The 23,307-nt window shown below is 34.9% G+C and overlaps 8 protein-coding genes across 8 annotated transcripts; 4 read left to right on the top strand and 4 right to left on the bottom strand.

Moving 5' to 3' along the window:
• Positions 1 to 414: 414 nt before the first annotated feature.
• On the bottom strand, positions 415 to 2,467 carry EV154DRAFT_525756 (SRR1-domain-containing protein). Its single transcript, XM_051603325.1, has 5 exons — positions 1,813 to 2,467; positions 1,705 to 1,745; positions 1,515 to 1,645; positions 1,203 to 1,450; positions 415 to 1,127 (listed from the first exon to the last, which is right to left on the bottom strand). Exons 1-5 carry the CDS (start codon positions 1,971 to 1,973, stop codon positions 914 to 916), a joined length of 795 nt encoding a protein of 264 aa, XP_051452527.1. The 5' UTR covers positions 1,974 to 2,467; the 3' UTR covers positions 415 to 913.
• Positions 2,468 to 5,056: 2,589 nt separating this feature from the next.
• Positions 5,057 to 6,747, top strand: EV154DRAFT_64209 (uncharacterized protein). The gene is made up of 5 exons (XM_051607708.1): positions 5,057 to 5,273; positions 5,324 to 5,427; positions 5,496 to 5,639; positions 5,707 to 6,133; positions 6,192 to 6,747. The coding sequence occupies exons 1-5, from the start codon at positions 5,214 to 5,216 to the stop codon at positions 6,465 to 6,467; spliced, it is 1,011 nt and encodes a 336-aa protein (XP_051452526.1). The 5' UTR covers positions 5,057 to 5,213; the 3' UTR covers positions 6,468 to 6,747.
• Positions 6,748 to 8,665: 1,918 nt separating this feature from the next.
• EV154DRAFT_525748 (ERV/ALR sulfhydryl oxidase domain-containing protein) lies at positions 8,666 to 9,631 on the top strand. The gene is made up of 4 exons (XM_051603324.1): positions 8,666 to 8,767; positions 8,859 to 8,886; positions 8,947 to 9,056; positions 9,123 to 9,631. Exons 1-4 carry the CDS (start codon positions 8,739 to 8,741, stop codon positions 9,304 to 9,306), a joined length of 351 nt encoding a protein of 116 aa, XP_051452525.1. The 5' UTR covers positions 8,666 to 8,738; the 3' UTR covers positions 9,307 to 9,631.
• A 207-nt stretch (positions 9,632 to 9,838) lies between these two features.
• Positions 9,839 to 12,386, top strand: EV154DRAFT_486431 (sulfate transporter family-domain-containing protein; the record flags this gene model as incomplete). The annotated part of the gene is made up of 6 exons (XM_051598849.1): positions 9,839 to 9,872; positions 9,973 to 10,161; positions 10,239 to 10,515; positions 10,607 to 11,408; positions 11,471 to 11,942; positions 12,013 to 12,386. 6 exons carry the CDS (start codon positions 9,839 to 9,841, stop codon positions 12,384 to 12,386), a joined length of 2,148 nt encoding a protein of 715 aa, XP_051452524.1.
• Positions 12,387 to 12,394: 8 nt separating this feature from the next.
• On the bottom strand, positions 12,395 to 13,165 carry EV154DRAFT_64126 (ricin B lectin domain-containing protein). The gene is made up of 4 exons (XM_051607707.1): positions 13,036 to 13,165; positions 12,953 to 12,972; positions 12,807 to 12,878; positions 12,395 to 12,733 (listed from the first exon to the last, which is right to left on the bottom strand). Exons 1-4 carry the CDS (start codon positions 13,097 to 13,099, stop codon positions 12,404 to 12,406), a joined length of 486 nt encoding a protein of 161 aa, XP_051452523.1. The 5' UTR covers positions 13,100 to 13,165; the 3' UTR covers positions 12,395 to 12,403.
• An 8-nt stretch (positions 13,166 to 13,173) lies between these two features.
• EV154DRAFT_64124 (cation efflux family-domain-containing protein) lies at positions 13,174 to 14,946 on the bottom strand. Its single transcript, XM_051607706.1, has 4 exons — positions 14,562 to 14,946; positions 13,619 to 14,500; positions 13,453 to 13,557; positions 13,174 to 13,385 (listed from the first exon to the last, which is right to left on the bottom strand). Exons 1-4 carry the CDS (start codon positions 14,724 to 14,726, stop codon positions 13,377 to 13,379), a joined length of 1,161 nt encoding a protein of 386 aa, XP_051452522.1. The 5' UTR covers positions 14,727 to 14,946; the 3' UTR covers positions 13,174 to 13,376.
• Positions 14,947 to 16,521: 1,575 nt separating this feature from the next.
• EV154DRAFT_577030 (Six-hairpin glycosidase-like protein) lies at positions 16,522 to 17,074 on the top strand (the record flags this gene model as incomplete). Its single annotated transcript, XM_051606515.1, has 3 exons — positions 16,522 to 16,602; positions 16,678 to 16,722; positions 16,820 to 17,074. 3 exons carry the CDS (start codon positions 16,522 to 16,524, stop codon positions 17,072 to 17,074), a joined length of 381 nt encoding a protein of 126 aa, XP_051452521.1.
• A 162-nt stretch (positions 17,075 to 17,236) lies between these two features.
• On the bottom strand, positions 17,237 to 20,295 carry EV154DRAFT_64105 (uncharacterized protein). Its single transcript, XM_051607705.1, has 7 exons — positions 20,100 to 20,295; positions 19,567 to 20,035; positions 19,423 to 19,504; positions 19,278 to 19,352; positions 18,300 to 19,224; positions 17,636 to 18,245; positions 17,237 to 17,568 (listed from the first exon to the last, which is right to left on the bottom strand). The coding sequence occupies exons 1-7, from the start codon at positions 20,142 to 20,144 to the stop codon at positions 17,288 to 17,290; spliced, it is 2,487 nt and encodes an 828-aa protein (XP_051452520.1). The 5' UTR covers positions 20,145 to 20,295; the 3' UTR covers positions 17,237 to 17,287.
• Positions 20,296 to 23,307: the final 3,012 nt, after the last annotated feature.

The following is a 23,307-nucleotide window of genomic DNA, read 5'->3' as shown; positions in this document are numbered from 1 at the left end:
TTTTTTTTCATAGACCGTCATACGTTGTTTAATTAATTTTTTTTTTTCGTCCATAATAAAGTGTCCAATTTTTCTTTCTTTTTAAACACCTACTAAAGTGCAATACACCTTTTCGGGTTTGCACCTGTCAAAACTACTTCTTTTCACCTTTTTCTTATCCTCAGATCTGTGACCTCTTAGTGGGCGCAATTACCTCAATCTCTTCTATAAATTTTCCCAATTTCTTCAATTTCAGTGACTGGATTATACGTCCATCACCATAAATAGGCATCCATAAGACCTCTCCTAAATAAAAATCCTCATCTATTATTTTACTCACATTTCAACACTTTGACTTATTAGTTTTATATATTATTCAGCTCTATTATCATTCTGATTGATCCCTTGATTACATTTTATCATTGTATCTCTTATTTATAAGCATATAAGCTATACTTAAATCCATTTATTTCCTAACAGTTCCGCTTTTGTTTAAACTAGATGTGGTGCTCACTCAATTCGCAATTTTAAAGACCTTCTTTACTAAACTCTATTTTATTTAAAGAAATACTCTTTATCCCGCCAATACTACTCGTATACTCTTATTTCAATGTTTATAGCATTTTGGAAAGTTTGAGTCGGGCTTTTTGAGCATAGAGGCAGTTGATTCAATATTAATCGTCAAATTTACTCAAGCGCAATTTATAAAAAAGAGAAAGAATAAAAAAGCTTGGGTTATGGAAAGCAACATCATCATAGTATGTAATTTTGCATATAGTTGTCCTCATATGAGTTTTTCAGAGGATTCCTGTCACTTTTAAATGATACGATTATAAAACGGGGCCGTATCCTAATCCATCCATGATCCAAGCACAAGCTGATGACAGCATTTTAAAGAAAGAGCAATTATACACCAACGAAAAATCCAAATTTATTATTCTCTATCACGCTTCTCTTCATCCGCTTTAGGTACACTTTCCCAGAAAGTATCCGACAGTCCTTCTAGTGTCTTTTTAGGAAATGTTTGTATCGAAAGGTCATTGAAGATTTGGTTGTTGTCAAACTCTTTGGGAAATGAAACAACATCTGCAATTTTCACAGCAGGGATAAGATAAGGGCATTCTCTCACCAGATCTTTCTCCAATTGACTAGCAATGGTGTTAATTTTCCCAGGTTATATCACACAAAGTTATCTTTGCTATTAATTTTTTTTTTTTTTTTACCTTCCAACATACATGTCAAATCTATTGCCGATAATGGTCAATCGAGCAAGTTGATCCTTATTCCAATTGACACTGAGAGTGTTACTATATAATCCTCTTCCGCAATGTGGCATATAAAACAAGGTATCCTTCTCTATTGATCTTTTACCACTCTCGTTTTCCTTGATGATTTCAATGTTGTGAAGTTGACATAATTCTTTATCCAAGTCAGTCATGACGGGATCAAATATGTACATTGTACCTGGAATCTAAAAAACACATGCACACAAACAAATCAGAATCATATGAAAAAGCTCTATATATCCCTTCTACCTTTAATAAATCACGGAGTAATAACGCCAACACAAATTGATACTGGGCGTTCTTGGATTTCTGTACAGAACCGATACCGTAGCAAACGATATCGAAGGGCTTGGTGGATAATAAGTGATCATCGAAAACCACTATTTCCATAAAAAGGGTCAGACATACATAAAAAAAAAGTAAAATGACGATGAATTACCAGTCAATTCCTTATAAAAACGACTACTCAATAAAGCTTCTCTATAGAATGTGAATGAGTTATCTCCTGCCAATATTCCAACTAACAAAAAATAAAAGTCGTCTTTACTTGCGATCTTTCAAAGTTGTTGTGACATCATCGATGGTCCAATCGTCTGAATCTTTAAATGTATAGGTATTCTTCTTTTTGTTCTTTTTTTTGTTGGTCACGGGCTTATATTTAAAACGTTCAACTTTCACGAAACCGTCTTCTTCTAATTGATCTGCCATAATCCTGATGCTTTGAAGTAGAAAAAAAAAGACAAAAAATGGAAAAAGTGACTTTTTATATTTCATTTCATATCCCGTGCTTTTGGTCATACTGCTCGAAGAAAACATGCATCGTGAAAGCTTAGTCAAATTTTCCAGTAATCTAGACGGGAGTGAGTTGGAAACCAAAATAGACAATAATGTTGATGGTGCTCCATACGAAATATAGTGTTGATTATAACATATTCAATTTGCTAAAATTATTATAGCCACCGATAAGCGAAGCTTTACTCATAGCCCATCAGCTTATTACCATAAAGCATGTCGCCCAGTAAACGTGAGACGGTGATGCAACAAAAGCTCGCATCAAACGAGTCTTACATTCACGTATTTTAAATAAGCAAAAATTATTTTATATTTGTCGATTTCGTACACATAGATTCAAAATCATTTGAAATATGGATGATGTAGCATAGCACTACCAATTAAATTATCACTTGATCGACTTTTTGTTTTTTAAAAAAAAGGAAAATATGAACCCACTGCGGTGTTGCGTCGGAAGAAAATCAATTTTTTTTAACGTTGACGTCATTTCTAATTTATTTCCTCACAGAGGGTACGATGCAGTTTTTATTCCATCTCTCTGTTGAATACAGCTTATTCTAGCATTGAATATTAGGAATGATTCTTGCTTCAGGTAATAATCACATGCATCACTAGATTGGTAATAGTATTGATTATTTCCATGAACTGGTACCAGTCGTACACTACGTATATACACCAAACCATACTTTATCTGTTGAATGCACTCTTTCACTTAGCATCGGCCGAGCCTTTCCTATTGTGATAGAGAGAGTAAGTCTGCCTTAGCCGAGCTTTGCCAGCTTATTCTAGCATTGAATAATAGGATTGATTCTTGCTTCAGGTAATAATTACATGCATTACTAGATTGGTAATGGTATTGACAATTTCCCATGAACTGGTACCAGTCGTACACTACGTATATACACCAAACCATACTTTATCTGTTGAATGCACTCTTTCACTTAGCATCGGCCGAGCCTTTCCTATTGTGATAGAGAGAGTAAGTCTGCCTTAGCCGAGCTTTGCCAGCTTATTCTAGCATTGAATATTAGGATTGATTCTTGCTTCAGGTAATAATTACATGCATCACTAGATTGGTAATAGTACTGATTATTTCCATGAACTGGTACCAGTCGTACACTACGTATACACACCAAACCATACTTTATCTGTTGAATGCACTCTTTCACTTAGCATCGGCCGAGCCTTTCCTATTGTGATAGAGAGAGTAAGTCTGCCTTAGCCGAGCTTTGCCAGCTTATTCTAGCATTGAATATTAGGATTGATTCTTGCTTCAGGTAATAATTACATGCATCACTAGATTGGTAATAGTATTGATTATTTCCATGAACTGGTACCCGTCGTACACTACGTATACACACCAAACCATACTTTATCTGTTGAATGCACTCTTTCACTTAGCATCGGCCGAGCCTTTCCTATTGTGATAGAGAGAGTAAGTCTGCCTTAGCCGAGCTTTGCCAGCTTATTCTAGCATTGGATATTAAGATTGATTCTTGCTTCAGGTAATAACTATATGCTTCGCATGTCGCATCACTAGTATGCTAATAGTAATGAATACTCCCATGTACTTGTACCAGTCGTACACTACGTATACACACCAAACCATACTTTATCTGTTGAGTGCACTCTTTCACTTAGCATTGGCCGAGCCTTTCCTATTGTGATAGAGAGAGTAAGTCTGCCTTAGCCGAGCTTTGCCAGCTTATTCTAGCATTGGATATTAGGATTACTACATGCATAACCCTTGGAACACATAATAAAGATCATCTTTTATTTCAGCATTCATGATTATTGTCTTCTGCGAAGCTGCTAGTATTAAATATGTTGGTTAGTAATATGTATAAGTTATATATTCGCACCTTTTGATTACTGTTTAGACACTGTTCCTATTAGTGTGATGGTACCTCCGAAACTTACATTCCCATGTAAATTAGTAACCGGCTAAACGACCTATGAACAATTATGTGTTGTTAACCATGTTTGCTGTTGCTCCGAGTAAACGCAAAACTATTACGTTTAGGCGAAATATTGTAGTCCACTTTAGCCTGCACTGGAGTGAGTTTCGTAAGAAAAGGTTTTGTTTAAACTAAAAGTGAACTTATCTCGGTCTGGCTTGGCTACATCAAAGTCGATTTATAAACTAGAATTCAAAAGTATTTGGCAAATAGCTAGCTTGTTTACCCATCATGGTCTATTATAATTCTATTTTACTTCATTATACTCGCACTAATCATGTACATAAAACACGTCACGCTTTTGAACAAATAAAGCGTGTACGAAAAAGAAAGAGAAAAAAAAGTGTTCATTCCTGCATACAAATTATTCCTGAATACACTTTATCAATACATAAAAGTTAACAAAATGAGGTATAATCAAGCTTAACGCTTTATATTATAAGATAAATTAACAAGTAGATCGAATCAAGTAGCACTTTAAATGAATATATAAATATCAATTATCAATTGGAGGACTTTTCAATTTTAAACTATTTAAAATTTAAGAATTATGCGGCCCAAGATAGAGCAAATGCAGAAAGGATGATAAAAGAATGTGTAGATTCCATCTTGACCGATGAGACAACAACTAGCTACTTGCGTGATATTTGCAATTCTATCAAAGAAGGAGACTTCATGGTTGGTTTAAATAGATTTTATAGAAAAAACCAGCTCCTTATATGTACCGTTTGTTTAGGAACTAAGAACGGACGCATATAATGCTTTCTGGACTAGAAAAAAAATAGTTGACAACAGAAACAAACAAAAAGCCGATGAAGTTGTAGATAATAGATCATCCAAAAGATTAAAGTCAAAGATAGTAAGATATTACACGATACTATGATGTGAGAAATGATACATAAATGTAATCAACTTTTCTTTTAGGTAATCTCTGAGAAAACTGTACCTGGAGAAACGATTAAGAACGCTGCTATCAACACTTACTATAACAAAAGCTATAAGAATTTAAAAAACTCCGATAAAAACATTGTCAGGTTTGTGCCAAACGGTATACTGATTTATTATAATATACCTTACTTTGACTTTTAGCCATGGTTTCAATTCGATCCTTGATTTAAGTGATTGTTCAGATGATGGTCAGAAAAAGTTTTTTACCGCAAAAGAATGGAAAGAATTACAAGAAAAATTCAATACTACAATGCAAGCGTGGAGAAGACTTGACAGTGACATCAAACATGAATTAAAAGAAATAGAAAAGGTAAGAAGATAACTGTTAAGCCTAGATTATTTTACTTATAAATTATTTAGATAGCTGTTGAGGATTTAAAAGAAGCGTATGTCATGTGTTTAAAAAAACAAGCCGAATATGCCTTTACACCCAAAGAAAAATATTTTGAGTGTTATGCCCAAGTGTTAGTCATATAATATTATTCCGTAGCATGTACTATTTATTAATTTTATATTATGGACATTTTAATAGATTGAAGACAATTAAATTCACACCTTCATTTTTATTTTCTGATAACAAAAACAACGAACATACGGAAGCTGATTTTGTCAACAAATTGTGGGCCCCTCTTTTTGAATCTTTGTTCCGTGATTCCCCAAATGTTACATTGAAGTGGTAAGTATAGTACTATAATTCGAAGAGAGTAAATAATGTGTTTTATCTAATTCACTAAATCTTATAGGGGTGAAAGTGTTTGTGAAGACTCAACTTCAGTAAAAAAAGACTCCATTACCGGCCCCGCAAAGAATATCATCGGTGACAAAGTCGACCTCAGGATTATCAGTGCAGCTGGTCACGATGTTATAAATGTTGAATTCGCCAGACATCCAGATGATAATAAATACTACGGAGACAGAAGGAAGATTCTAAGAGAATCAAAGAACAACGCCGATTTCGTCTATAGGTCTACTTGTGTCAAAAAGTCGCTGAAAAAAAAAATGAAGAGTTTATGTATTCAAATAGCTGGAAATCAAGGAGAAATAACAGAGACACGCTTGATGGATGATGGCCTTTATATAAGTAACAAAATCGGCTCGTTACGTATTCCATCTGGTCCAGCAGACCTAAATGTTCTTCGTGTTCTGCTTGAACGCTTAGATGAAGTAAAAGTAGGTTTTTGTAATTGATGTTATAGCAAGTTTACTAACAGATATTTCATTTTTCTAGAGAAATGCTGTGCATATTAGTAACGTACATGCAATAATCCAAAAAGATATGGCGCTCAAGAATAATAGTATGGATAAAAAACGCGGCTGTGATGTTTCTCCCAATAGAAACGACAAGAGTGAAGAAAAACGTATTCGAGAATGCAACGAATGTATGTATTCCAGTTGGACAAGAGGATCTTGGTTCGCGCCTAGTAAAAGTAGAGACGTTGCCTTCGCAGGCGATATGCCAAAGTATTTTCTGTCTCCTCTCCCTGTGTTGTCTCATGACAATTAATCACTTTGATAAAATTAAATGTTCTTTAATCAATAGTCAATACATAATATATCAATAGGCCGAGTGGATTTTATAAGCGTCTCATTTATTCCTCATTTATGCTAAAGCCATTAACCAAGCCAGATGTTAACCCGAAGCCACTATAATGGATGTCACTTACAAAACGAACTCGGATCCCAAGAATAAGGTGTTTATTTTAAAAAAGATAAATAAACGAAAATGAATGATAAATGATTGGGGGTGTTTTACACTACGTTTTGAGATTTTGGAAAGAGAAAGAGGGATTGATTAGGGACAGACAAACTCTCATCTTATTCAACGACCGCTTGCCGCAAAAACAATCTCTCATTAAAACCTTACAATTATAAGCTGCTGATTTATGGGATACAGCCCACTATATGGCAGTAGAAAGTTTGGTATACTGCCCCAGGTAGTTATAAAGAGTAGATTACTTGATTAGAAAAGCGGGACTAGGAGTTACAGCGGTACACATAATGTGGGTGCTTGCTTTGCATTAAAATTGAATTTTAAGAAGTTTTTTTTTTTTTTTTTTTTTTTTTTTAAAAAAAAAACAGATGCAAAGCCCATCCAAGATTTGGGATGCAGCCGATTACTTGAATAGCACTAGCTTTTTTATAGAGGGTTTTGACGCAAATACTTGGACAAAGATAGAAATTTGAACCAGGAACAAGATTAAAGCTGCAGTTTTTTGGCCAAAGAGGGAGAAATTACATTATTTAAAGAATTTTTTTAAGGATGAATAAGTAGGTGGAGGTGATAGATAATAAGCTTATCGATGTTATTCATACAGGCATAATTACTTTAGATTACAATTCTAGCTCCTGACAATAGTGGCGTCAAGATTTTTTATGGGAGGAATTTAAAAGTCTTGGACATTTCTGTGGCGTACGATTTCAAGACTAAAAGAATCCAAGAGCTGACAGAAAACCTATTGATCTTTCAGGCTATTTTTTTACATGTGTTGAAAATTTCAATTCCATGTAATGGAAAAAAAAAAGGTGTTTCGATATCAACCTTTTATTGCTGGACGATGTTTCAAATGAAGACCATGTCACACATGTAAAAAAGTTAAGAAGTCAGTTGATATTGCAAACGTATTAATATCAATGAATTTAAGACCGTCAAAATAGCTACAGTTTATTTTTATTATTGTTGGTTGCATTAAAAGACGCGTGATTGCTTGAAAATAAGAATGAAAGACAGCTTAGAATACAGTTATGTTTGTGTGACCTATTGGAATTGTTGTGTTTGGATATCCCTGATAGTAAAAAAAAATTAGGGAGAACAACCCTAGATCTACAAACATGTATACAAGTATTCAACTGTTTTATATTTCATGAAGCCTTTTTTTTTCTTAGGTGAAGATCGATAAGCCCTCTTTAATTGAGAGATTTACTTTGACAAACATAAGACTCCCCAAAATAAACCTTTTACTTTTATACGAAAACGTATAATGAGTTCATAATCACGTAATTTACACACATTGAAATATGGTATTTTAAGATTGATTAAGTTTGCCCTTCATCTAAACTCCTCATTGTCAAAAATTATTTTCTCATCCAAATTATCATATAATTATTACAATTCTTGAGAAATAATTTGGTCCATGTGTTGTGTAGCGTTTTTTGACTGGTCCATGTAGTAAGAACGTGTCAAGACGAAGCAATAGCAGTATCGGCTATTATCGTTGTCCAAAGTGTTTTAACTTAAACTGTTACGTGATATGTCGAGTAGTACATTGTATTACTCGATTTGTTTATAAATTAGATACGATTTGTCGTTTGATGAATTGAGCTCTTCATCTCTCACAGGCCAAATTCGAAGTTTATACATTATAAGACGAGATCGGTTTCTCTAAGGATTCGCGGTTGGTGTTATATATCGCTATTTGTCAAGTCTAAGGGCAGTTAGAATCCCGTTACAACACAATTATGATATGGGGGCCCATTTTTTTAGCCAATAAAATAAAGTTCCCACTTTTTTTTTTTTTAGATATGTGTGTAAATTACTGTACCTCAACTTGCTTTTTTGTTTTTATTTTTGAGCAACAACTCCTTTCTTTACTTTTTTTTTTTTTTTGCCATGAGACAATTCCATGTCATAGCAACACTGGCTATTATTGCCTTTATGTTTATTTCTTCGTTATTTTTGTTTAATAAACAATCGGATGACACTTCAATTCCATATGAATATGCTAATGCCGAAGCACCTGAAGACTTTAGTGGAGACAATGCGAGCGAGGAAATCATCATGTCGTACATGGGAAACAAAACTCAAAAGTAATTTGTTTTATTGCAGGAGGGGAACATTGTACTATGCGAATGCTAATTCTTTTTTTTTTAAAAAAAAAAAAAAAAAAAAAAAAAATAGAGAGGAGCTTGGAAGAGCGACTTGGAAGGTATGGCTAATATAGAAAGATGATCAATTCTACTATTTCCCCTACTAAACAAAGTTCTAGTTTCTGCATACAATGATGGCAAGATATCCAGAAACACCTACTAGAAACGAACGGAAATCACTGTATGATTTCATGATGTTATTTTCGACACTGTATCCTTGTGGTGAATGGTAACGCGAAAATAGCTTTCTTTTTTTTTTAAAAAAAAAAACGTCCCATCAAACTTTTGTATTTAGTGCAACCCATTTTAATAAGATGATTACCGAATTTCCACCACAGACCTCATCTCGATTTGCGGCTTCACAATGGCTATGCGGAATGCATAATAAAGTCAATGAGCGTTTACATAAACCTATTTTTGATTGCAGTAGCATTGAATCGCAATATCCATGTGGCTGTAATGAACCGGAGGACGAGTAAACAAAAACAAAAAAAAAGCACCTCATCCGGTTGATCTTTTATATACAGTCATATATTTAATAAAAAAAAGCTAGTGGTACCAAGAACATGTTTAAACTACGTGCTATTTATGGGATTAGACATAGAAAGCGACAGGATTAAAACAAGTTTAATTAAATACACATCATGTGTACGTAAGCAAAAATCTTGCAGGAATCAACAGGTGCTTCATATTTTTTTTTTTTGGAAGGCACAAGCCACCGTGATCCGAACGTTAGTTTTAATCAAAAACAGGGCACTTTATTTACACCGCCCCTTATTTTAGAAAATACACATATGATAAGACACGACTTCTTTTTTTTTCAGATTTAAATACAACTTTTTTTTTTTCTTTTGCTTTTTTTTTTTTTTCTTGTCTGTTATTTTATTTATTATAATTATAAACCGAGTCTCCTTAAAATTTTCTCGTACATCATCAACATAAAAAAGAAAGTTGTACCTTGATCATTCTTTCTCTTTTCTCTTTTCTCTTCCTCCTGATTTTCAATTCCATATGAATTGTAATACACCACCTTTCTTTATAAAAGGTAAAAAAAAAAAAAAAAATGGTTTTCTATATTTGGACGAGTATTTAATGCGTATAAAATAAAAATAAAAATTCATCTCCGATGTGTGTGTATTTAACAGATGATGCTCGATCATCCGTGTACATAGTCGATGATGACTGTAGCACGCTCAGTCATGAAACCACCAATTCCAATGAATCTTTTTATTTGAATTCGAAAAGAACCAAAAGATACAATTCGATACAAGATCCAGATAACGACGATCACGACTTGATCGGATTAGCACCCAGTAGTCGAAGGAGAATGTCAAGTAATAGAAATAATACAAAAAAAAATAGTTTTAATGAATAGATAAAACCAACACTTTTTTTTTCCTTATAAATGTAGTTCCATCTGACAAAATACATTTAAATACAATTCCACCTGCCACGTTTTGGAATACTTTTAATACCAGATCAAAATATTATCTGCCAATACTTCAATGGATACCACTTTACAATCGTCATGATTTTAGCCAAGATATGATATCAGGATTATCCCTGGCTGCTCTATTTATCCCTCAAGCATTATCTTATGCAACTGCACTCTGTAAAATACCTGCCATTCATGGATTGTATACTATCTCCATTACCACCATTGTCTATGCATGTTTAGGCATGTCTCCGTAAGTTTTAACATTTTTACATTGTTCTTTTTTCAGCATGATTTCTAAAACTGCATCTCTCTCCCTGCCATAAACATAATAACAATTATAGCCAATTATCTGTTGGACCAGAAGCAACTGTCTCATTAATTGTTGGTTCGGGTATCGCACATCAGCAGGCCATTTCAAGACATCCATTTGATCCAGAAGCAGCAGCAGCTATCGCGAGTTTAACCGCATTATTCACTGGTTTATTCACACTTGCCTTGGGATTATTAAGATTTGGTTTTCTCGATAGTTTGATGAGTAGATCCTTATTACGTGGATTTGTCACAGCTGTTGCTATTCTCGTACTTGTCCAACAATCCATCTCGTTATTGGGTCTCAATGCATTAGCGGTCGAAGCAGGATTGACGCCAGATTCAACCACCATCCAAAGACTCCTATTTGTGTTCTCCCATTTTAATCAATGCCATCGTCTCACTTCGGCATTTTCATTGGGTGTCTTGTTCATCTTGATTATATGGGGTTACCTCAAGCCAAAACATAAATCCGTGATAAGCCGAATTCCAGAGGTATTAGTGGTTGTAATTGCAAGTATTGTGATCTGTCGATCCTTTCATTTAGACCAAAGCGGCCTAGACATCCTGGGACAGGTTGGGCATCCGGTTTCCGGCTATAGCTCACCATTACCCATACCCAGTGTACCTAAATTACCAGAGCATGCAGATATCAAGGCCATCATTGTCAATGCTGCTATCATTACTATTATTGGTTTTGTCGAATCCGTAGCAGCTGCTAAAACATTTGCAAGAAAACATACTTATTTTGTCAGCGCCAATCGAGAGCTTGTAGCTCTAGGTATTGCAAATATCTTTGGTAGCATGTTTCAATCATTTCCTGCTTTTGGCTCTGTAAGTTTACAACACGATCTCGAAATAAACACGGCTCATTGTTTTTTTTTTTTTTTGAATAGTTCCCCAGAAGTAAAGTACACGAATCGTTGAGACCCAAGACCCAAATGTCAGGTTTGCTATCTGGATTGACCTGTATTCTTGTCACCTCCTTGTTGCTACCCCAATTATTTTATTTACCTAATGCCACCTTGAGCTGCATTATTTTTTTGGCGGCACTTGCATTATTACGTGAGTTACCCGACGATTTAAGGTTTATCGTAAAAGTACGTGCATGGAAGGACGTGGCCTTGATGGCCACCACTTTTTTGACGACCATGTTTTTCTCCTTGGAGATGGGAACAGCGGTAGCTGTCATGTTTAGTTTGTTGATTACCGTGCAGCAATCGAGCTACCCTCGCGTTACGATTCTAGGTCGAGTCAAAGAGACTGCCTATGAGTTCCAGCCCATGCATCACTTGAAAGAAAAAGTGGAGCATTTAAAGAATATTTTGATTGTTCGTATTGAAGAGCCATTAAATTTTGCAAATACAGGTAAAAGAGGCCGTAGATATATTTGAGGGAAAATGGGTTTTTTTTTCTTCTGGTCTAACATTTTTAATAGGACAATTAAAGGATCGGTTGCGAAGATTAGAATTGTTTGGAGATATGGCAGTGCATCCATCTGAACAACCTCGTCGACATCATTTGACGTACATTGTATTAGATTTAGGCGGTATGGAATTTATTGATGCAAGTGCAGTTCAGATTCTGTACGAAATTATTCAATCGTACCACGAACAACGCGTGACAGTGATTCTGGTGAACGGGCAACCGAATGCTATGGAACTCATTCACCGTGCGGGTATTGTAGAACTCATCGGACATCATTTTTACTTTAAGGATGTGACGGATGCCATTAAATCGATTGAAGAAGACCTTACCTATACATCCTTCCCTACCAGTCATAGAATGGGAGGCAACTTCTTGGTTGATTGAAAAATTATATCTTTTTATTATTCAAAATCTGTTTCGAATAAAACTTCTCTTTCGGCTCTTACTTGACCCGCAGGTATTAAATCCCATAATTGACTTGTATTTTCATATCCAAATTTCTTATGGTGTAAAATGATACGGGTGCCATCGGCTGTAGAATTACCACGTACATCAAGAACCATATGAGGATCAGATAAGACATAAATATAACCTCGTTCATATCCCCATCGTTGGTTTTGTGCCTCTGGGATCAATTTACGATCATATTGACAGATCCATGCATCATCTGTAATAGGTCCTCCTCGAACATCCAAAACTTTACCGGAGCATTTATTAATGATAAATCCATCCTGGTATATCGTGTTAGCTCTTTTAAGCATCCTTTTTTTTTAAAAAAATATATATATACATGTAAAAAAATACCTGGTAATACCATAGTTGATTATCTCGATCGTCATTATGTTTAGGTGTCCATATTAATATCTTTCCATCATTCTAATATATAGATATTTATTTTTTGTTAGTAAATAAACAATTTTTACTGGCCCTTTTGCCCCGCATAAACTTACCTTTATGGAAGCTCCATCCACTAAATGAAGTAAAAGCAATGAGTTGACATGAAACTTGTGAACCTTTTTTTTTTCCAACTTACCATCAATGACTTTTCCTGAATGACGAGACTTGATATAAAAATAACCAGCAGGAAACTCTTCCATATTTTCTGAATTGCGTAAGAAGAAAGAAAAATAAAAGACAAAAAAAAATAACAATGAAAAAAAAAAAAAAAAATGGGACATCACATGGAGTGCGATTTATTTTGGGTTTGAAATAATAATAAAAAAAAGACGTAATGTAAGAAATATATTTAATTTGTAATGTGTATATATGTATATAATAGTTATGGATTGAATCCAACGTCATCGACCACTCTTCTATGTTCAATAGCATGATCCGAGCTATAATCTAAATGAACAAAGGCCCTCTCTACATTCTCTAATGACTCTAAAGCTTCCTATAATATTGCATTAATATCCACTATGTTTGTTGTTTCGAAAAAAAAAAATCGTACCTGAAGTGCTTCACCAAGGTCGTGACAGTCTCTCAGGGGAGCGTCAGGAGGTAACACAATGTCAATTTCAACCATCAATCTATCGCCCACATAGTAAGCACGTACCTATACATGGTTTTGTAAGTAAATACGGAAGTTTAAAATAAATAAGAAACAGGTTACATACAGTATCAATGGCAGTAATCTTCTTGGAGAAACGGTAAGCCATATAAGTCAATTGTTTCAGATCATCGGTGCTAGCAGCTTGACCTGTTAATCTACGAATATTTTCAAGCAAGACATGCATCCACTCATAAATGATGTAGATGGACAACAAGATGGCGCCCACAGGATCTAACCAATTCCAACCCATCCAATTACCCGCGAGAGGAAACAATGTACTAGCGATCGTAAAGACGACGTCATTTTCATGATCATAGGCTAACGCTTCCACACTAGAACTACCCTGAATGGACGCACACCAGAACCACAAAATAGCCTTGACCACAACATTCACAGCAAGAATTGTGACAGCCTGTGTGCTCAGATCAATTTGTTCTGGTGCACTACCTGAAGTCAACTTCTCTATCGAGGAAATCAAGACCTGTGAAAAGGAAGTGGTAATAATGACGGCAAAGACAATGATACCCAAGGGTTCCATGCGTGATTTTCCCACAGGATAGGTATAGTAATTCTTTTGGCGAATGATGCGTACAGTAAAGAAAATAATAGCATTGCTCACGATATCGAGGAAACTTTCAAAGGCAGAAGCTAATAAGGCCATAGAGCCTGAATACCACGCCAAGATGATCTTGGTGGTAAATAAAGCAATGTTAGCCAAGAAGGACAGGTTGATAGCCATATGGATAATCCACATGGGAGATTTTGTGCTGTCTATATCGGGAGTACTGGACCTGGATAACAGGCCTTGTCCTTCTCCCGCAAGGCCACGTTCCTCATCGTCAGGGATAGCTCCATATTGATTGGTGGGTGAATCATACTCTCCTTTTTGTAAAGCTTCCACTACACGATCCACTTGTACAAATCTTGAGATCATGTTATTCTGATGCTATACACAGAAAAAAAAGTCAGCATTAACCCTTCGGTTATACACACATAAGCTCACATACTTCATAAAAATTTCGGATTTTCTTGCTCTTACAGTTCTTTAACTGTGCGTCAGAAATTCGAAGCGATTCGAAGTGGACAGGTGGCGGTAATGCATCCTGAACAATGGAAACAACAGATCCTCTGTGTTGAGACTTTAGAAAGGAAGTGTGTTCGTCAGGAGACATTCAAATACAGAAAAAGAGAAAAAGAAAGAAAACAAAACGAAGAAAAAAAAAGAACTCTACAAATTAGGTAAAATAGCTGGTATTCGGGGTACGAACTTGACATCTTTACAAAAGGGGGTGATACTTTTTTTTTTTATAAAAGAAAAGGAGTTTCATAATTCACTTTGACTGTTTTAAGTCTTTATTAGTTACTTTTATCGTTGTCATGGATATCAATTGGATGAAAATTATGAATGAGAAAGGGAGAGGGGGGCGTGGGGGGTCTGCAGTAATCTTTTTTTTTTTTTTTGCTCCCGATAAACACCTTATGTTGTGTTACTTGTAGCTGAGATCGCACTTACTGATAATGCCCAATTAAATCTATGTAACATGAACATCCCGTCGATACAATGGCAATGGGAAAACTCTCCCCATTGATCCACGAGAATAACAAGGCGTACAAGAAGTTATCTTTTTCCCTTACAATTGGAATTAAGTGATATACTTTTTTAAAAGCCAGTTCGAACCTTTTCTCTTTACATAAATTAAAACTAATCTCCTATCATCAATTGGAGTTACTGCAGAGCAAGATGACAAATCAGTCACTGTATAAATTCATAATTAAGGTCTCTTTTTTTTTATGTATGTATATTTATAGATGGAATGATAAAGAAGGTTCTTGCTTTATAATAAAAAGGGGAGCCATTTTCTATAGTAGAAAAAGTGCATTGATAAGAACAGAACTACCATTGCATGATATCAAAAATGCAAAATTGTTTAAAAAACAGCGTATCTCTTTATCTTTTTACGGGCTGACTTGGGATGAAATTGTTTGGATAGTTATGAATTTGGTGACTAACATCTTTCATATCTTCATACATATTTATAATCCCAGCTGTCATTGGGGAACTCTTTTAAGGTTAAAGGTTACACTCGTACTTCTGTTTCCCACCGCACATACCCTCATTATAGTTCCAATTACATTGATAACGGTAAATTTTGTCACTTTCAGAAAATTGATTGTCTGCAATCAAAAAAATAAATGTCACTTTCCAAAAAGTTAATGACATTAAGCCAAATATACTTGTCCTTTTGGAGTGAAAAAGAAATGTTGCAATAAATTCAATCCAATTGACCTAAATGATGTTTCTCTTTTCGTTTAGGTTCTACACAATTTGTTGTTGTTGTTTATAAAGTAGCAGGTTTAAGAGGGAGTCTCATAGGTGGACTGCGTTAGGATTTAAAGGAAGGTCAAGTTGGGTATAAAGTTTTTAACATTGTAAGAAGTGAGCTCTAGTAATTTGGTCATAAAATCACTTTTCATTTTTTGCTCTGTCTTTCTGCATAATATTTCTTTTGTTCTTTATTTCTTTTATGATCTCTGGAAGTATAATGACAGATCACTAAAAATGATTCCATATTTGTTATATGAAAAAAAAGAGACTATGTTTACATTTACATACACTCCTTCTACGATTCATCAACTATATACTTTGTTCTTTTTGAGTGATTGTCAGGTGATAAAAATATATTAACTGGTATTACAGTTCTCTTTGGTGAATGGACAATTGTACTTGAAGCATAATCGCTGACTTCTACAAGATTATACATGTAGAATTTCTCAACGTGTGACAATCTGATTTTGTTACTAAGTTCCACGGCGAACATTCTCCAGGCATAAAGGTTTAAAACACTTTGTCGAAGTTGATGTAACCCTACTTTACATTTTTGAAAAGAACGTAAATGTGGGAGTAACTTTCACTTAGAAGAGCATGCCTGCAAGTGATTCCGGCAACCTATGCATGCGTTTGATTAAATGCTGATTTTCGTATCGTCAGAGGAACGATGGGACCCCAAAACCACACGGTATCATACACCCAAACTTATATCAAATTTGGTAAAATAAAAAAAAACTTGCAGCATCAAACCCATCCACCTTGCTACAGTAGTCATTACCATAAAAACTGTCTAGAAACGAGATTATCAATCTGGAACTCCCAGTCTTGTGTCCTACAAAGTATTTTTGCATATGCAGAACTTTATTATCATGCTATCAAGAAATAGACGCTTGCAGGTCAAGTCACGGTCTCCTCGATTAGTTTACCCTTTTTAAGAAATTCGATACAGCTGCTGCTGAAGGGATGGTGTACAAGTTCGGTACCGCTGCTTTTAATGCCATGACACAAAATGTTGCGTTGGGTGCGGATAATTTTCTTTCTACCGTTAAAAATTATGCATTGACCAATGGGTCGATGTTTGAACAGTATGAACGGGGATCTGGAAAGTCCACGGGGGCCAGAGATCTTACTTGGTCGCATGCCGCGCTTATTTCTGCTGCTCGTGCAAAGGCTGGTACTCCTTCTGCGTAAGATTTATTTAACTATCCAAATAAAAATAATAAGTATGTCCTCATAACTATCAAAGACTGTATGTTGGATGATAATTTTATGTCTTATTACAATTAGTTAGGCAGAGAAGCCAAATTTGTTTATCAGAGTTGTTGTTTAAAGTAAATCAATCCAAATAAGAGATAGTTTTAATCAGTTGTGTAAAATATATGATTTTATTGAAGCAGTGATAGGTTAAATATAAGCGAGTGTCAATGGCTCCATGATAATTTCGGTTTCGTAATAAGTTTTATCAATATAGTCCCTAATATCGCCCATACATCCTCTTGATAATTTGATAGATAAATTATTGCTACTCTGCTCATATTCTACCACAAATGTATTCAAAGTAGAATACGACAAGCTACTGTGATACATATTATAAGTATCACCAGGAGTGTCGCTGTGCAATAGAGCATACTTGTCCGGAACAGTACTGGGTGAACTTTCTAATCGAAGAATTTTAAGAATGATTACTATGTGTAAGTAGGTATGGGTCACATTAGCACAAACGAAGAAGAAAAATCATGGTAACGAACTTACAGATTGGTTCATTGAAATGAATTATAAGCCCCTTTGTTGAAACTGGCTTCCCTTTCTTAATAAATACCAAATAACTACCATCTTTTGTAATAGTATTTTTGATATCACCATTACTGTTTATTCGGGTGAAAGCCCTCCAATAGTCTGGAGGATAATTTGGAATACGCATCCCGTATGTATTGCTTGATACTTGGCACAAAGTTCCAGTGACAAACCTTTCAAACATGTAAGGCTTTTTCCCAGTTAAAAACGTCTCCAGTAATTGGAAAATTGATTCTCTTAGTACAAATGTCATTGTGTCTTTTTCTTTAATATAAACGCCGTCATCAATTGCTTTTTGCATAATCATGGTGTATATGATGTGGATCTTTGAACCCTGCGCCAAATTGAACGGATCTCCAAAAACGAAAATGTAATTTGGTGCATAGTTTCCAAATAGTCTTTTGTTGGTCAAAGAAGAAACTATATCTGTTGTTCTACCTTCTATCACTGACATAAGGCCTGCTTCAATAATATCACGATGAAATATGCTTATACTGCAACCGCATTTCGTGTTGATATTCAGTTGTATTTTGGAATCCATGTCTAAATTTGACTTGTTTTTTTCGAACTACCAAGAATTAATTAGTAAATTGAGACGCTTGTTATAGGTATGTTAACTTACAAATTCAACAACGCATGGTTTTAAATTTCGATAGATATTGCTATATATCTCAAATGACTGGAAATCATATTGTGTATCTTCCTCACTTTTGTGCATGGTACAATAGTCAACTCGACAATTGACTTGTATGTTCTTCATAATACTCTTACAGAGTGTATCATATACATTATCGATATGTATCATTTCATTCTGAATAATAATGGACGCTGGATCTTCTTCGGGTGATGCCAGTTTGACAACTTGATGTAAACTGAGTTGAATATGCTTTGAAGATATCTGTGCAACAACAAAGTGTGTTTTCAACCTAAAGTCCAAATGTTGATACTTGTGTTGGAGAGCTGGTAGAATTTCTTCACCACGGGTGCAGAACTTTGCTTTTCGAAGTTCGTCGTCCTTCATGAGTATTCCGCTTGCAAAGAATGATTTTTCCAATTTCTTTATTGAGCCGAATACAGTATCCAATAGCTTTTTGTCAATAGAGACACCATACCAGATGTTTTTGGCTTGCCAATTCGATCCTACATTACTTTCTAATTTTTTCTCTATTTGCTTGTTCAGACAGTGCAGATATGTGATTATAAAAAAATACATGTAACCTGGATGGCATGTAGTAAATGACTCGTTATCCGAAGCAGGAAATTCGTCCTTCGTCACAAAAAGATCGTCCATTTCAATGTTTGCCATAAGCTCTTTAAATGGGTTTGGGTCCAAGGAGACAAATAAATTTCTGATTCTTTTTAGCCGATTTTTGCTTGATTTTATCCTTTCCTCACTGCTTAAAGTACTCCTATTCCGCGTAGTTTGGAAAGCCCTGCCAAGTAATTTGGATGCCGGGCTCATTGGTATTCTTCTTTTCACATCTTTTTTGTAACTTGAGTACCTTTTAAGACAGTCACCAAAAATCTTTTCTAAACCTAACTTCAGTCTAAACACACTATTAGAATTGACAGTTATAAGCGTTTCTTCCAGTAGTTTTACCTGTTTGATATGCATAGTATCGGCCTTTGATATAATTGTGATTGCTTGATGAAAGTATTCAACGGTCGCATATAACTATTATGCAAGACAATATAACTTAGTTGGATTTTCTTTTAAAAGATATTTTGATACCCATCACCATTACCATTCAAAATTTTGCTTCTGTCCAATTCGTCTATCTTTATCTAGGTATGTATAAACAGTCTGGATTTGTGTAGGCAATATTTCTGTTCGGTTTCAAAGTAGGTTAGGTTAATACGAAGCCGATACTACGAATGAGTCAATTTACCAATATTGATGAAGATAATAGGCTTTAAGCAACTTTTGGGTTCTTCGTTGGGTAGTATAATTGGGTTTCTGCGCATGTTAAATTCTTCCATTCGGTAGTCTAAAAGCTGTTGAGTTGCATCTTGTCGCTCATCATTGTTAAAGCGTTTGAATATGGGGGAATACATATCGAATTCCACAGATATGTAAAGTTCTTTCAGTTCCTTCAAATACTTTTCCAAGAAACAATCAACTGATGAGATTATCCCCAGAGATAAAAATGTTTCCGGGATTCGACCTGTGAAAAAAATATCTAATGGCCTGGGTACTGTATTGCTCCTGCCTACAAGAAGTTTATCTATTTCATTTCTAAAGGCTTTTTCTGCATGACCAAAAAAATGTTCAAGTATGTCCCTTAAAGTGATTGGTTTATTTGTCCAGCGAGATTTCAAGTCTGGCAATGGCTGATCATCTAAAATTTCACTTGTTCTCTGGCAAAAAAAAAAAAAAAAAATATTTAATTATTTTCCCAATTTCTTTTCCATTAACTCTTACGAAACCATAAAATCCATTGTACTTTTGACTGAGTTTTTCAAGCATGTCGTCGATAGATTCTGATGATAACGTAGTATCACAATGCTTTTCCACACATGCTATTAATGACAATCGTAGTTCCTTTAGTCCAAAAGGGATTACAAAGTGAGCCTGTTTCAACAATTGTGGCACCAACTTTTTTTGTGCTAATCTGAAAGCAGGGTATTGAGCTGATACCAATTTCAAATCTACGGAGTATGTACCTTGATAATCTATTGTACAGATAACGCTCTGATCACCGTACTTTATGGTTTTAGCATCATACCTGTATCTACATATTTGCATAAACTGAAACATTAACTCTAACATCGAAAAAAACACCAGCCTGCCCGGACCATCATTTTCATGGAGAAGACCAGCTTTTACGAATAGAGGCAGAAACAATTCTTCTCCTATTTTATAATCCCAACTGGTTGGAAGATACAAAGAATAATAAAAATCCATATTTACACTATTCAATCCTTGTTTATGTTGATCCAGTATTTTTTGTAACAGGTTTATAGCTTCCTCGTACAAGAGCGCGTACAGTGTCGCATTATCGAAGGATTGTTGCTTTGATTTTAAATAAATGTCAGCGAGCGCGCCTAAGGTGTTGCGTACATAAATAACGCCTTCTTGAAGGCCTTCCGGATTCTCATTCGCTTCAACAGCCTTGTTGCCTCTGGCAATAATATTCCTTGTGGTAGTGTCATATAAAATTGAGGTGCGGTATTCGTGTTCAGAACTTTTTTTAAAAAGGAATCTCTGTCAAAAAAAATACACCTACAAATTCTGCTGTTTTCATGTCGACTAACCTTTCAACAATCATGTAAGGTTTATTAATGGCTACCGCTCCAGAGGTGATGATGTCATAGCCCAAATCTATACGAAGTAAGCAACGCCGAAATATAAAAAATAAGTCGCTTACCGATAAAAATATAATATTTATGCCGAGAATAGTCATAGAGTTCTTCCATCTTCTTTCTTCTACAACACGATGTTAAAAGGGAAGAAAGCACAAACACAAAGAGGCTTACAAGAACACAGTGTTTCAATTGACTGATTTTTTGTGGCACATTTATCTTGTATGACCATGAAGGTAATTATGGGATAAAGTATGTATTCAAACTTTTTATCTAACACCTACTAACATCGAAGCAAGATATTAGTTTCTCCTGGACTACTCTTCGGTGCCAAAATCTCTAATGCCTGGGAAAAAGACCTTTGCTATCCTTCCCTTTTTAGAGTGCATCTGCTTTTCAGTAGTTCCTAAAGTGTTTTGTGACATTTTTGAGCATTCATCTCCGACTAGTACAAGTAATATAAAAGGAAATTTATTCATAGCCAGATTTTTTTTATGTGGGGGGATTTTTTTTTTTTTTTTAAGAAAATTTTTCAGTGGAAGTAATATTGGGCCTCCGGCTGCGATTTCATAGGCCGGCTCTAAACAGCTTCAGATCAATATTTCAAGCCTTTCAATACATAAATTAATTTTAAAAAGGGTCACGCGTCTTAAGAATATACTTTATAAAATATATTCGAAATTACAAGTGATTCTACTTAGTTAATAAAAAAGGTTTAAACTTTTTTATCTTCTTTTCAGTGTAAGTAATATTGAGCCTCCGGCTGCGATTTCATAGGCCGGCTTTGAGCAACTTCAAATCAATATTTCAAGCCTTTCAATAGATATATTAATTTTAAAAAGGGTCACGCATCTTAAGAATATACTTTATAATATATATTCTAAATTACAAGTGGTTCTACTTAGCACATAAAAAAGGTTTAAACTTTTTTACCCTTTTTCAGGGTTGATGACATTGATCCTCCGGCTGTGATTTCATAGGACGTCTCTTAACAACTTCAGATCAATATTTCGAACCTTTCAATAGATAAATTATTTTTAAAAAGGGTCACGCATCTTAAGAATATTTGTTTTAATGTATATTTTAAAATTCAAGTAGTTCTACTAAGTACACAAAAAAGGTTGAAGTTATTTCAAGCCATTGCTAACGATTATATAGTCTGTGCGCGGTTTTTTAAATCCGTGAGCACAAACAGTGGGTTATTTCAAAATCCGACCACGGCTAATGATATTAGCGGCAGGTTATTATTGGCTCAAAAACCTTTTTGTACAGGTTGTGACATTTTTTCCCCGCCCCCACCTAAAAAAAAAATGTTGAATCCAGAATCTGTTATGTTTTTTAAATTGATATATGTAGATTCTCATTTTAATCAACATAAAAAACAATCCTAACCTTTCAGATGGGATATTAATTATAAGGAAAATGTGTTTTACCCATCTAAATATTTGTCTCTGCTTAAATTTTTTTTAGGTACCACCTAAAAGCAGATGCACTCTAAGCATATGTAAACAAATAAAAAAAGACATCTTTCACATCATATTTTATATACGTATATTACACACTTTCGCAAATTAACATTGGCACATACACCAAAAAGTACTTGTATCTACTTAAATTAGCATATCTATTTCCTCAATACTTCGGCTATATCATGTCTAATACAATACTTTTTTTCCTCTTGCTATAAATCCTCATCTCGTTCTTAAAAATGTCGATTTGGTTCAATACAGCATCACCAGCGTATTTTCCTGCTTCCAGATACATTTATAATTAAAGATAGACTGAGTCATCTAAGGAGGTTCATTTGGGGGTTATTCATGATATGTGAAAACTCAAGCGGAAGCGAGAAATGATGTGGCTTTTAACATTTCCAAGGTTTTCTCTGTAATAACAGATGTCTCATCCTCTGTCTTCTCCGCCTCCATTTCGATGCCCTTCACTTCAAGAAGACGCGCCTCTACAAATGCAGGAAGAGTAGTATCTCATCCCTTGGGTAGTTCACTAAGTACTCCAGGATACGCATTTCTACCGATCGATAAAATACCATCAGATATCACTTCGTTTTTCTTTTCGTCGTTCAATTTGTTCGTTACCCATTTACCCTTGTGCTCGTTGGATCTTAACTCTGAGAAGAAAGATTAGCAGAAATTCGAAACATGTCCTTAAAAGTGGGCAGGAGTAAACTCAGACAGGATCAGCGTAAATACATATATTGTAATGGTTTTGCGCAGAACATAAGGCGGCAATTTATAACAGCCTCACATAGTCAACTAAGACACCTCAGCTGCCCTTAAGAGGCCCGTTTATTTTATTATTGGAGTGATATG

The sequence above is a fragment of the Mucor mucedo genome (genome assembly GCF_025094135.1).
Source record: "Mucor mucedo strain NRRL 3635 chromosome Unknown EV154scaffold_144, whole genome shotgun sequence".
NCBI classification, from domain to species: Eukaryota; Fungi; Mucoromycota; class Mucoromycetes; order Mucorales; family Mucoraceae; genus Mucor; species Mucor mucedo.
The sequence above is the reverse complement of the archived record's forward strand: the minus strand, read 5'-3'. Positions and strand labels throughout refer to the sequence as shown.

Bases quoted from the DNA above. Each gene is read 5' to 3' on its own strand.
- EV154DRAFT_525756 (XM_051603325.1), bottom strand. From the start codon at position 1,973: ATGGCAGATCAATTAGAAGAAGACGGTTTCGTGAAAGTTGAACGTTTT. The intron at 1,746-1,812 runs GTAAAGACGACT...CACATTCTATAG, and splicing joins ACAACTTTGAAAGATCGCAA to AGAAGCTTTATTGAGTAGTC. The intron at 1,646-1,704 runs GTAATTCATCGT...TTATGGAAATAG, and splicing joins TTTTTATAAGGAATTGACTG to TGGTTTTCGATGATCACTTA.
- EV154DRAFT_64209 (XM_051607708.1), top strand. From the start codon at position 5,214: ATGCAAGCGTGGAGAAGACTTGACAGTGACATCAAACATGAATTAAAA. The intron at 5,274-5,323 runs GTAAGAAGATAA...TAAATTATTTAG, and splicing joins AATTAAAAGAAATAGAAAAG to ATAGCTGTTGAGGATTTAAA. The intron at 6,134-6,191 runs GTAGGTTTTTGT...TCATTTTTCTAG, and splicing joins AACGCTTAGATGAAGTAAAA to AGAAATGCTGTGCATATTAG.
- EV154DRAFT_525748 (XM_051603324.1), top strand. From the start codon at position 8,739: ATGTCGTACATGGGAAACAAAACTCAAAA. The intron at 8,887-8,946 runs GTATGGCTAATA...ACAAAGTTCTAG, and splicing joins TTGGAAGAGCGACTTGGAAG to TTTCTGCATACAATGATGGC. The intron at 9,057-9,122 runs GTAACGCGAAAA...TTTTGTATTTAG, and splicing joins CTGTATCCTTGTGGTGAATG to TGCAACCCATTTTAATAAGA.
- EV154DRAFT_64126 (XM_051607707.1), bottom strand. From the start codon at position 13,099: ATGGAAGAGTTTCCTGCTGGTTATTTTTATATCAAGTCTCGTCATTCA. The intron at 12,973-13,035 runs GTAAGTTGGAAA...TACTTCATTTAG, and splicing joins TTCAGGAAAAGTCATTGATG to TGGATGGAGCTTCCATAAAG. The intron at 12,734-12,806 runs GTATTTTTTTAC...ACGATATACCAG, and splicing joins ATCAACTATGGTATTACCAG to GATGGATTTATCATTAATAA.
- EV154DRAFT_64124 (XM_051607706.1), bottom strand. From the start codon at position 14,726: ATGTCTCCTGACGAACACACTTCCTTTCTAAAGTCTCAACACAGAGGA. The intron at 14,501-14,561 runs GTATGTGAGCTT...TTCTGTGTATAG, and splicing joins AAATCCGAAATTTTTATGAA to CATCAGAATAACATGATCTC. The intron at 13,558-13,618 runs GTATGTAACCTG...AACCATGTATAG, and splicing joins AGATTACTGCCATTGATACT to GTACGTGCTTACTATGTGGG.
- EV154DRAFT_64105 (XM_051607705.1), bottom strand. From the start codon at position 20,144: ATGCTTGAAAAACTCAGTCAAAAGTACAATGGATTTTATGGTTTC. The intron at 19,225-19,277 runs GTAAAACTACTG...TAGTGTGTTTAG, and splicing joins ATACTATGCATATCAAACAG to ACTGAAGTTAGGTTTAGAAA. The intron at 17,569-17,635 runs GTAAGTTCGTTA...ACTTACACATAG, and splicing joins TCATTTCAATGAACCAATCT to TAATCATTCTTAAAATTCTT.